This window comes from Synchiropus splendidus, chromosome 3 (assembly GCF_027744825.2).
Source record: "Synchiropus splendidus isolate RoL2022-P1 chromosome 3, RoL_Sspl_1.0, whole genome shotgun sequence".
Lineage (NCBI taxonomy): Eukaryota > Metazoa > Chordata > Actinopteri > Syngnathiformes > Callionymidae > Synchiropus > Synchiropus splendidus.
This window is the reverse complement of record NC_071336.1, coordinates 2,710,876-2,723,667: the sequence shown is the minus strand read 5'-3', so window position 1 is coordinate 2,723,667 and position 12,792 is coordinate 2,710,876. Positions and strand designations below refer to the sequence as shown.

The following is a 12,792-nucleotide window of genomic DNA, read 5'->3' as shown; positions in this document are numbered from 1 at the left end:
AATAAAAGAACAGAAAGAAACAGGAAAGATGCAGAAGTAGAATAATATGATCCCAACAATATCGCGATGGAAACGCAAACCAGTTATGAAGCAATGTCAATACTGCATCAGACGCGTATGTAACTGATGGGAAAGTTGAGACGTTCTAGTCTAACTGTGAACCTCAGGCAAGTAATGATATTACTAAACCCCAACACACCACTCTGTGCAGAGATGACAAGCAGCGGCTTACTTTGGCGATGAATGGAGGGATGAATGGGATGGATGGATGGATGAGAGGGTGATGAGTAGATGCAGAAGGTCGGTCAGGAGGTGAGGGAGGAGGCAGGCGGCTTTGGAAGGAGGCGTCCTGGTTCTCAGCGTGGTGGCTTGGAGGTGATGAGGACCCGCAGCTTCAGGCGTCGATGGCACTCTCGGATCGTCTTCCGGACCGCCGTGGATCTTTCGTCGCAGACGGGGTGATCGTAGCTGGCAGAGAGCGGCGTAGGACCGAAGGCGTATCTTTCTCTCGTGCCAGGTGATTCACCGGTCTGAACAACCTTCTAGAGTGGTCGCCTTAATGACACACTCCAGGCAGCGGAAGGTTGTTGGAAGTTGGACTCGCGTACTCGTCACGGCCGCCGGCTGTGATCACGTGGTGTGACTGGGCCGTTCCTGAAGGAGGCTCTGGCTTGGCAGACCGCTGTAGGACGAGGGCGACGTGCAACTTTGGAGAAGTTCTCGATCACTCTCACACTTGGATGGGCAGCGAGTGGAATGCTGGCACAGCTTCAAGGGTGGAGGAGAAGCAAGAGTCTTTGCAGGACCTTGAGCAGGAACCGTCGAAGAAGTTGGTTATAGTTGGTTGTAGGAGGCGAAGGAGCCAGAGGAAGCGGCAGAAGGAGGGCAAAGAGCGCAACCGAGGGCAACAGAGGGACAGAGGGGAGAGGAGCACAGAGGGACACAGAGGGCTGAACAGAGGGGTGAACAGAGGCTGAACCTCTGTACCAGTTGGGTCTTTTAAACTCTCATGAAGAGTCTCCTTGTCCAGTCTTGATTGGTTGAAGGAGTTCCATCACCTATTGCTGATTGGACGAGGGTTTCCAAGCCTGGCCTTCCTCCTCCTCCTCCAACGGGGTCCTAAATTCCAGTCTTGAGATGGGAGATTTTGATCCCCCCAGTACCAGAGTTTTATTTGACAATAAAACATTACCTGAGTTGTAAAGTTGCTCACAATCTGTCAAAACTTTCCCATCTCAATTCAAGCATTCAAACGACACCAAACATGACCATTCTAGCACATTGTCTTCTTATAACGATCAACATAACAATCAACCATTCATGTCAAGTTTAACATCACATGTTCAGGGCATCTGGTTTGCTTGAACATCCTGTGGAAACCATGGGTTAAGTGGGAAACAAAAGTCCTTTTTCAGAAATACACATTAAGACACATTCACATACAAGTCTGTCTTTGTTCATCTGGAACCAGGAGAAGGGGGAGCTGTGTGTGTCCCCCACCAAACAGGGTTCACGAGTTGGTCAGGGTTTTTCCTCTTACGGCACACCATCCTGGACTGTTGCTCTAGTCTCTCCCCCCTTTGACCATTCCAATGATTTATGGTCCTTATCGGAGGGTTCCGAAACCTCTGAGCTGCCAAAGGCATGGTGGGAACCCAAGGAGATGTCTCCGAGTTGAAGTTACACATTCGGGAAAAGTTCACCAGGTCCATGCTTGAATCTCTGGAGAAGGAATCACTACATATCCCCCCTCTTGGCGTCGTGTGGAATTGTCGCAGGTATTCCATCGGGGCCAAGATGAGTTGAGTCCTTCGGGTGGTCGTAGATGCCGCATGGATCCTGGTGATGAGAGTCACTCATACACTGACTGGTGTGTTCTAACATCCCCCACTCCCCTTAGTCAACTGAGAGAGAGTGAGTCAGTAGAATGACCCCCGGGGGTCGCATGCATTTAGCTAATATCACCTAGACCGAGGTTGATGGAAACTAGATTCACGAGGGAAGTGTAGTTACGTGGGTGAAGGTGAACCCGGTTCACCTAACATTGTTTGTGGCGAAGTTTGGAGTTCGGACTTGAATAAGGGTAAGTTGAGAGGAACTGGTGAGACTACGTGAGGAAAATTGTTCGATTTATCCTTCTCAAGTTCACTTTATTTAATTTCTTGAACTAGGCATAAGACAGCTTCATAGTGAATGGAATAAGTGTGGCTTAACTGATGAGGAAAATGTTTTTTTTCAAAAAGAAGGAGAAGGAGAAGATAGAAGAAGAAGAAGAAGAAGAAACATGCAATAATCAAGATCGACACGCCTATGAACACAACTATCACAGAGACTAGATATGTTTTTTTTTTTGGTGAGAGAGATAATAGCTGACCTTTGAACTTGTATCAAGGTGGAGCCATGTTCTGCTGTTGGAGGAGCGCTTACATCATTAAGTCTTCTTGAGTGTTCTTTAGTTTTGGTTTGAACACCTAACAGCGATTAAACGAGTCCTTGAGATCTTTTATTCTTCTGAGAGAGAATGAAGCTGACGCTGACTATGGAAATTAGCAGGGTATTGGCTCCCGACCAAACACGAGTTAAAGGGGTAACCAGGTTTCTTATGGTGGTGTCGAGGTCTTGAAAGGCAGAATTGATAGGGGCCAGGTAAATGGTTTGTTCATGTTGTGTGTGTTGAACGAAACGAAACATTAGAATATTTCAGTCTTGACTCCCTAGACAGTGATTTGACGTTAATTTTTAACCGTAAAGCTTATTCTCATGCATTCATCACACATTGGCCACTTCATCTTAACAGTAACAGCAACCAAACAGCAACCAAACAACACGGATATGACACAGGTGTAAATTCAATAACTTATCATTTTTATACAGTCTGTAGTTATGCTTGATGCGGGTTTTCGTATCAGACTATCCTAGTTATTATCCGGTGTTAGTTTTTTTTTTTGGAGATGTTGGGGTGTGGTGCCGTTTAATTTGGTTTCGGTGAGCCCAGTTGCAAGAAGATTCATTGCTTCTGGTAGATTTGACCAGGGGTCCCACCCAATCGGTTTGCAGGTCTGACTATGGGGAATGTGACTCCCCTGTTTCAGATTAGGTTGAGTCGGCTGGAACTGACAGCATGTTAAGCACCCTTTTATGTAGTCAGCTACATCTTGATGCATGCATGGCCAGTAGGCTACCTGCTGTAGTGCATCAACAGTTGCTTTGACACCCCTGTGACCTGTGCATGGTGCAACATGTGCATATGCTAGCATTACCCCCCTTAGGCTCAGTGGAACTGCAAGTCTTGGCGTGGCATGTTCATCTGAGACATAAACCAGCAAGCCATCAACCATGCGCAGTTTGTTTTTGACCGTGAGCCAGTGGGACAGTTCCCTGTCCGGCGGGCCACTATTGGGTTTGGGGACGTCATTGTCATGGTCAGACGCTGCGAATGAGAGATGACAGGGTGGGATCTTGGTTCTGCCGATTTACCAGATCTGAGTTTTGAAAAACCTGGTCGCATGCCAAATGTAAAGATGTGTTACATTGTGTGGGAGTACTTCTGGATTGTTGGCGAGTTGCGGCCAACACGGCTGGCATGGACTCTGTGTGGAGCCGAGCAGGTCGAACGCTCCATGGCTTCCCGTGGGGAGCACCTTCTTTGGCCAAAGTATCTGTGAGGTCATTATACTCTCTGTCTCGGCTGGGAATGTGTGATTGACCCCGTACCTTCTTCCAATGCACTCGCATGTCATGGGTGCTGACTGGGTGATCACAGACAGTGAACAAGTCTTTGTGTTTCACTGGCTTGCGTTTGGCCATGAGGAAACGGTTGCGTTTCTGGCCTGGAAGGTGGTAGAGAACGGTGTCAACATTTGAGTTTGAGGGTGTTCGTGGGTTGCTGCACGGGTCGTGTCTCGCCGAGTCACCCCCCTTTGCTACTGTATAGTAAGAAGGGTGTGAGTCATGCTCTAGCGGCAGAGGTTGACGAACTTGGGCCCAGATTTTAAGACGTTGGAAATCTATAATCGGATCAAACCTGTTGAGTAAATCTTTACCGATAAGCAGAGGGATGTTGTTATGTGGTGACACATAGACCGGGTGGACTACAGTCATGGGTCCAATGGTCCAGTGTATTAGCGTTAAGGGGTTCAACTGTGTGCCAACGGTGGAGAATGCCCAGACATCTAATTTACATTTCTGTAATTTGAGAGTTTTATCTTGGGCGTGGGCAGCTCGCTGTAATTGGTCAAACACCTGTGTCGACATGGTAGTGATGTCTGCTGCCGTGTCAACGAGGGCTTCATAGTGAAGCAGATCTTCGAGAGTCGTGGCAAGGTAAAACTTGCGAGCCACCCCCCTTTCTGTCAACTCACCCAAAAGCTGTTGTGTGGGTTGAGCTGGGTGTTTGACCCATGAGTTTTCACCCAAGGATGGCGAGTCCTGATCATAGTTGACGACTAGGACTGCTGGGTTTGGTGGGTTTGAGGTTAGGTTCTTGTCTGCCGGTGGTGTGGCTTGACTCTCAGTTGCCTCCAGGCCTAGTCTGGAGGGAGGCTTCTTTGGATTTTGTTCCTTGTACCACTGGGCGAACAGCTTGTACATCTGTTCCTCCTCAGGACTGGGATTTTTCTGATTGTCACTTTTCTTACGACGACGGTTAGCCTGGGAATCTGCTTGAGTGGAGGGGACCGGTTTTACGTGGCCATCTCCATGGTTAGCGTGACGACGCCAAACGTTTCCAGGGTGTGGGGGTTTGTGGAAACCCATCTGGTTGACCACGGACTGCGGTGGCGCTGTGGAGTCATCTGACCATGCCTTCTGTGAGAAGAATGCCTTACGGGCCTGACGAGGACTCGCTTTGCGCTCTGGTTGTCGGTGTGTCTGTGACAAAGGTTTTACTTCTGGCGGGGATACTGGTGCATCCCCTTCAAGTTCCATGTGGGAACTTTGGACACCCAGTGGCAGCAGTGAATAAGGTGGTTCACCATTTTTCCAGTTGCCCAGCATCTGTTTTGCGAAGCCTTTATCTGCTAGGTCACGCAACTGAAAGCTATTCATAGTGCGGGGGCAGGCTGTCACTCCAAGGTGGTGGCTTGTGCCAGGATGAAGATTTCGGAGGAACAGGGCTTTGAAGTTGAGGTCTTCTTCCATATTTTGCTCATTTTTGTCACCGAAGAATGCTTGTCGGAGTCGGTGATAGTATTGAGCTGGTGGCTCATTTCTCCCTTGTTTGACAGCGATAGCTGACAACAGACCTAGTGAGGGTTCGGGGCTGGAGTATTCCCTCAGCATCATTTTGGTGAGGGTGTCAAAATCATTTTGGACAGCTGGTGGCTGCCTGTCAATGAAGTTGCCTACCTCCCTGCTGGATGTGATTTTGAGGAGGTAGATTTTGTCTGGGGTGGTTGCCTCTGGGAACCGCTGAAGGTGATATTCGATGTCCCTCAGATATGACCTGGTCTCTGTATTACCTCCAGGTTTGGGCTCAAACCGAGGTATGTTGCGAGCCAGTTTGTTTAGTACATTTGTGGTCAGGCCCTGTGTTGGGGCTCTGTCGGGTGGGGCTGCGGCTGCATAACCTCCCTGGTGAGGAGGGTTATTAGGCCAGTGAAGGGAAGCAGAGTCATAGTTTGGTTGTGATCTGCTGCCTTCTGGGTGAGCGGTCCACTGAGAGAAGGGATTGAGAGATTTAAAGGTGATTGGTTGTTCCTTGGAATCTCTGAGCAGAGACCCTGGCTTAGATGGGGGCTTGTGGGCCGCGTCTCTAGCTCTTTGGGTTTGCTCTACTGTGTTTTGCAGCTCATTCTTTGTCCTGCTAAGGTCTTCTTGGAGCTGACTTACATGGTCCTCTAAGGACTTTACGTGGCGGAGGAGGTGGTAGTCCTTTTCTACTTCTTCCTCCTTTTCCGCCGTAATTGAGTCAACCTGACTTTGGAGGGACTGGACCTTTTCATTGGCTTGTTGTAACAACTGCCTGGTTTTATCATGTTCGTCCAGAAGTCGAAGGTAGAGCTCTGTTTGTCGAGGTGCTTGTTTCCTTAATGCTTCTGACAAGGTCTCCACTTCTGCAAGTGCATCAGACAGTTCTTTCTGACAAAAGGATAATCTTGCCTCCACCCGCTTGAGTTCATTCTGAGAGGTCAGTGACTCAGCCAGGGCATCTAGGAGGTCTTGCGTTTGTTGATCTCTGACGGCCTCATGGTCAGTTAGATCTTGTCTCAGTTGAGACACCTCTTGAGTAAGCTCTAGGTTGTCTTGTTTCAGCTTACTAAGTTCTGTGGTGTTTGACTGAGATTCAACCATGTCGAGTCTCTCTGTTAAGAGGGACTCCCTTTGTCTCAGCAGGGCTAGGTCCTGTTGTCCACGCTCCCATTGTCGTTCCCTGTTTTCAATTTCTTTGTCTTTAATTTTTAATTGTGCCACCAAGTTCAGGGTCATGCAACTTAGGGCTTTAACCAGGGATTTATCTTTGGGGTCCGTGGACTCCAATTGGCTCATGAGCTGAGCGATATTATCATTGATAGCGTCAGGTTGATCTGCTGCCAGGGTTGTGCTATAACCTGGGCACATCTTATCAGTGATTGTGGCGAGCAGGTGCTCTAACGAATCCAGGTTTTCGTAGTCGACCGGGGATTCTCTGCTTTCAGCCATTTAATCGTTTGTTTTGTTTTATTGCTGAATTCCTTAATTTACGCTTGTAAGCTAGTTAAAATGTTAAAGGAAAACTTATCAGCGAATTGTTCTTAAGTTATTGAAAACCAACTTAAATTATTGGGATGTTAAAAGTAACGGTTTAAGTAATCGCTATTGTTATTACTCAGGTTGTTGAGATAACCAGGGGATCACTTTAGGTGCGTTACTTTTAGCGGATTTGATTTCTAAAATTTCAATGTTAATTTAAAATTTGTTTGAATCAAATCTCAAATTGTTTAATTGTTTCTACTAATAACTCTTTAAGTTATTTAAGTGAGTAACAAGTTTTTTTTTTTTTTTTTTTTTTTCAAATTCAATAGTTGGTTTGTCAACTTGGATGCAAGATTTAATTGTGTGGGCTATTTATGGACTGGTTGAATTATTTAATTAATAAGTAATTATTAATTAAAAAGGCAAGGTTTGTTTCTATTGTCGATGTTTCTAATTGAGTAGTGAGACAGCTATTCAATAAAAATATTCAAGTGTATCTGTGTATAAATTTGTAATCTTAATTCTTAATTAAAATTATTTTTATACACAAGTGGGGTTGGAATTACTAGGTTTGTAATTTTAAATCCAAACTGTAGTTTGACTTTGGGTTGGTGACAACAGGTGAAGCGTGTAAGCTGGACAGGTAGAGAAAGACTGTGGAGCAAGAATCTGCAAATGTTGTGGGTTAGAAAATGCCCAGAAAATTAGTAAGGAAAAAGAAGAAAAAAACATTCACCCCCTATTTTTCAAAGTAACACCATTTGTTCATTTGAAAACGTTGGATTGTTATTTATCCAGGAGGTGGTGCACATGCGCCGTGAGGCACATGAGTGACGCATGCGCAGCTCAGTAAACAACTGAGCTGAACGAAACCGTGTCTGACTTCTCATGTGCTTCACAGGTAAGCAGTAAAAAAGGAGGTATAAGTGCTCCTCAGCTCGTTTAAGTAAATGAAAAGTGTTTGTGAGTGATTGTATGTCTGTTTGAGGTGAGAGTTTTGCAATGAGAGTCTATCATTTAGTTTTCTAAAGCTAATATAGAGACGGTCGGTACCACGTGGGTTGCGTGTGTGAGGATATAGATTGTTGTATTTGGTGTTTGGGTCCTTTTGTTTCACACTGATGTTGTTTTTATGTGCAAATATGGCTGTATTGTTGCTTGTTTTTGTTGCTTCAAATGTATTTTGAAAATGTAGAATTAGAGTTTTTACAGTTGTTGAATTATGTTGAATTATATGTTTAAAAAAAAGTAAACAACTGAGCTGAACGAAACCGTGTCTGACTTCTCATGTGCTTCACAGATTTTCTGCATCGTATATCGCGGAAATCTATTGTTGCCGACCAGATACCCCTAGATCTGAGGCCGGTAACATTTGGGGGCTCGTCCGGGATCGTGTTGCATCGTCGGTGTGGGGAAGAAGTAAGCATCGCCGAGATCTAGTGACTGACACTTCAGGGAAGGCTGCAAAGTCTGCGTCATCCAGAGAGTAGAGGACATAGATTCTACGCTAAGATGGCTACTACAACCCCACGGCGAATGCTGGTTTTCAAGATCCAAAAGAGACTCTCTGAATTGAGATTGAGCCAGCTTCAAGCTTTTGCAAGTGCAATGGATGATGGTGAAGAAAGGGAAACTCTGGCTAATCTGACTGAGCTAGAACTTTATGACATGATTGTTGATTACCTCAGAGGGGAAAGATTGAGAGACCTCGAAGATGAAGGCATGGCTCAACTCCTCTATCTCGAAGACCTACAGAATCACCTGCTGTTCGACAGAGATGAAGGATCCAGAATGACAGAAGAGGTGCCAACTCACCAGGTGGAAAAGACGACATCTACTGGCCAACCAGCCGCCTCGGCATCATCAGCCAAGAATAGAGACGTCCAGATATCAACACCTACAACGGACAACAACTCTCATTCACCGCCACATCGGAGCCACCTCATCACATCGCCAGTGCATCTGGACGGTAACGGTGCCCACGGTGTTCGGTTCGATAGTGCCAACCCTTCTCATGCTGGGGAACAGTTGGTGAGATTTACGGATGTGACAGCTCTGCTTCCACGCAGAGAGTTTAAAATTCATGGTGGTCAGATTTCCGACACAGGGTCTGAAGTGTCATTCAGTTGTCTTTGTAAACAGATGGATGAAGGATTGCAAGAAGGGTTTAGTGAGAGAGAGATACTACGCACTGTAATTAAGATCACAAAACCTGGTACCTTCAGAGAGATGTTGGCCAACAAAGATGACTTGACCCTGGACGAACTAAAACGGTTTCTTCGTTCACATATAGGAGACAAGAGCAGCACTGAGCTCTTTCAGGAACTTAGTACTGCAAGACAGCATGACAGAGAAAGCCCACAGCAGTTTCTGTACAGACTGATGGGTCTAAAGCAGCGAGTTTTGTTCGAATCACAGCAACCTAGTGCAGAGTTTTGTTATGACCGAAAGCTTGTACAGGGAACTTTCCTTCATACTCTTTACCAAGGTTTGAATGAAAAAAACACAAATGTTCGTCGTGATATCAAACGTTTCCTGTCAGACCTGCCGGTCAGTGACGACTTCCTTTTGGAGCAGATCACCAAGTCCACCAATGAGGAAACTGAGAGATTACGACGCCTTACTACAGTAGTCAAAACCCGACCGATAACAGTAAGTACCATTCAACATGACACTGTTGAGCAGATTGATCAAACTAAGCAGCCCAAGGCTGATCAGAATAAGCACTCCAGAGTTGATTCTGAGCTTCAAGCTAATCGTGCTGCTATTCTGGAACTGACTGCCCAAGTGACATCATTGACTCAACATTTAGCTCAAGTAGTAAGACCAAGTGAACCAGTGAGTTCGGTGAGACCTTGTCCTCCCCCAGGTAGGACCCAGACACCCACAAAGGAAACAAGGGGCAGGTGTCCTGACTGCATTCAAGCAAACAATTTAAATTGTCCTCACTGTTTCATTTGTGGCCAAGCTGGTCATAGAGCAGTTGGATGTTTGCAAAGAAACATTTCGGGAAACACGAAGAGGTCACTGGAGCGAGGCTGCCAGTGACCGACTCCCGTAAGAAGCCTCAGGAACAGGTTGACTCATTTAGGAACATTACACCTGTTAAATCCAACAAAGGATGTCAACCTATACAGAAGAAGCGTGTGGCACAGCTAATTGGTAAGCGATGCATGGTCTCATGTGCCATTAATGGGGTGCCAATACAGATGCTGTTAGACTCAGGGGCTCAGGTTACTATGGTGGGGAGGGAGTTTGTCAGGAACGCATTGCCCAACATTGAAATTCTGTCACTTGAATCTCTGCTTACAGAACAGCCACTGAAGATATCAGCCGCTAATGGCACAGAGGTTCCCTTTGACGGGTGGGCTATTGTCGAACTCCAAATACGCAGTGAGAACCATGGACATGCTGAAATTCAGGTGCCTCTTTTGATTAGTCGTAATGGTGTTAACTGTGCTATTCTTGGGAGCAACGTCATCACTGAGATACTCAAAGAAAACAAAGAGCATGGTGATAAAGTTGATGTTACTGCCATACTCAAGGAAGCAATGAGTGCCAGTGAGAGTACAGTTGAATCTTTAACTACTGCCCTTCAGATGCAAACTTCTGAGGAAACACCTCTTCAGTGTAGTGTGCGAGTTGGGAGGAAAGGAGTGAAAGTACCAGCTGGTCAAATCTTTGAGGTTCGTTGTAGAGTCAGAGAATGCCCAGAAGGGGGAACTGTGTTGTTTGAGCCTGCGATGGAGAACAGCTGTCCGGATGGGTTAGATTGTTTTCCTACTCTTGTAGATGTTGGCCGAGGTGCTTCCAAAATTGTCAGAATCCCTGTTCAGAATTTTACTCAACGTGACATTTACCTGGCATAGAGAACGATTCTGGGCACACTTATGGAAGTCACTCAAATCAAATCTCTCAGTCACACTGGTGAAAACCCAAAGTCCAAGCTGCGTCCTGTTGTGCAGACTTGTTCAGCTCAGTTTAGAAGTCAACAACCTGCGGATGTGACCAGAGAAAAGTGGCATCCACCTGTCGATTTGTCACACCTCGAAGAGGATGAGCAACAAATAGCAAGAGAAATGCTATATGATGAATCAGACGTATTTGCTCAAGATGATTCAGACATTGGTTGCATTCCAAACCTGCAACTCAAGATACAGCTCAGTGATGAGACGCCAGTCCAAAAGCGTTACAACTCAATACCGAAACCTTTGTATAAAGAGGTCAAAGACTATGTGCAGAACTTACTGGACCATGGTTGGATAAGAAAATCAACATCATCATACTCATCCCCTGTTGTCTGTGTGAGAAAGAAAGACAAGAGCTTACGTTTGTGTGTAGATTATAGAGAGTTAAATCGCAAGACCAGACCTGACCGTCATCCACTTCCACCTATTCAGGAGCTGCTGGATAACCTGGGAGGCTATTCCTGGTTCTCGATACTTGACCAGGGAAGCGCTTACCACCAGGGTTTTGTTGATGAGGACTCCAGACATGTCACTGCATTTAGTACTCCGTGGGGGTTATACGAGTGGCTCCGTCTTCCGTTTGGTCTGAGCAATGCGCCGGCAGCTTTCCAAAGATGTATGGAAGGTGTCCTAGATGGCTTGCGTGATGAATGCTGTTCACCATATCTAGATGATGTGCTTTGTTTTTCCAAGACATTCCATGAACATGTAGAGGACCTGAGGCGGGTACTCAGCCGCTTAAGAGAGAATGGAATCAAGTTGCGTCCAAAGAAATGTGAGATGTTCAGAAGACAGGTGAGATATGTTGGTCGTCTTGTGACGAGTGAAGGTGTACAAATTGATCCCAAAGACATAGAAGCTGTTTTGCAACTCAAAAACAGGGAACCAAAGAATGTGGGGGATGTCAGAGCCCTGCTAGGCTTCCTTGGCTACTACAGATCTTTCGTGCAGGACTTTTCCAGAATTGCAAGGCCACTGTATAAGCTACAAGAGAGTTGCAGTGACACTAGTCAAAGGGTTGTTGGAGACAAGTCATTCAAATCCAGGAGACGGAGTAACAAATCTGGCCAACTTCCATCGAAGACACCTGTCAACTGGACATCTGAGCACAGTGCTGTTGTAGCTCGTCTGGTAGATGTGTTGACAAATCCTCCCATCTTGGCCTATCCAGATTTCAACTTACCTTTTATTCTGAATACAGATGCATGTAGTGAGGGCCTGGGAGCTGTGCTTTACCAAAATCAAGGGGGTAAGCTTCGAGTCATTGCTTATGGGTCCAGAGCGCTTACACCTGCTGAAAAGAATTACCACCTGCATTCTGGCAAGCTTGAGTTTCTGGCATTAAAGTGGGCCATCTGTGACAAGTTTAGAGATTATCTCTATTATGCTCCAACATTCACCGTTTACACCGACAATAACCCATTGACGTATGTGCTAAGCTCAGCTAAGTTGAATGCAGTTGGCTATCGTTGGGTGGGTGAGTTGGCGGACTTCCACTTCACTATCAAGTACAGACCAGGAAGAAACAACATTGATGCAGACACACTATCACGTTATCCTGTGAAACTTGAAGGACATCTCGGGGAGTATACTGAAATCCTACCCCCAGACTTGATCTCCACCATCTGGCAAGGAAATAAAGCCATTGAGGAAAATGAGGTACCATGGATGGCAGAACTGCACATATCATCTGGCTGTGATTATGATCCAGTTATCACAAGTCCAACTTTCACCTCTGAGGACATCCAAGTTGCCCAGATGGACGACGCAGCAATCAGTGAAGTGATAATGTTGAAAAAGAGTGGATGGAATCCTCAAGAGAAAAGACACCTGGGAGAAGAGACGAAAAGACTCGTACGTGAGTGGAAAAAGTTAAAACTTGATAAAGGCATGCTGTAAAGGCTGGCAGGCAAATGGAAACAACTTGTCCTACCAAGCAAGTGGAAATCGTTGGTGCTAAAACATCTGCACGATGACATGGGTCATGTGGGTTCTGATAAAGTGATCCATCTGGCTAGACAAAGGTTTTATTGGCCATTCATGCAGCGTGACATAGAAAACTATGTGACTCGCCAATGCTCCTGTATCAAGCAGAAGAGACCCACCAGACCACAAAAGGCTCCCATGAGTTCAATAACAACCAGTAGTCCAT

At 46.0% G+C, this 12,792-nt stretch overlaps 1 protein-coding gene across 1 annotated transcript; it reads left to right on the top strand.

The window, feature by feature from the left end:
* The first annotated feature begins 8,005 nt into the window (after nucleotides 1-8,005).
* Nucleotides 8,006-12,539, top strand: LOC128755304 (uncharacterized). The gene is made up of 4 exons (XM_053858563.1): nucleotides 8,006-8,641; nucleotides 9,985-10,094; nucleotides 11,334-11,435; nucleotides 11,988-12,539. Exons 1-4 carry the CDS (start codon nucleotides 8,185-8,187, stop codon nucleotides 12,537-12,539), a joined length of 1,221 nt encoding a protein of 406 aa, XP_053714538.1. The 5' UTR covers nucleotides 8,006-8,184.
* Nucleotides 12,540-12,792: the final 253 nt, after the last annotated feature.

Excerpts from the sequence above, each read along its gene's own strand:
- LOC128755304 (XM_053858563.1), top strand. The coding sequence starts at position 8,185 with ATGGCTACTACAACCCCACGGCGAATGCTGGTTTTCAAGATCCAAAAG. Across the intron at positions 10,095-11,333 it reads ATGGACATGCTGAAATTCAG|ACATTCCATGAACATGTAGA; the intron begins GTGCCTCTTTTG and ends TGTTTTTCCAAG. Across the intron at positions 11,436-11,987 it reads GTGAGATGTTCAGAAGACAG|TGGGCCATCTGTGACAAGTT; the intron begins GTGAGATATGTT and ends CTGGCATTAAAG.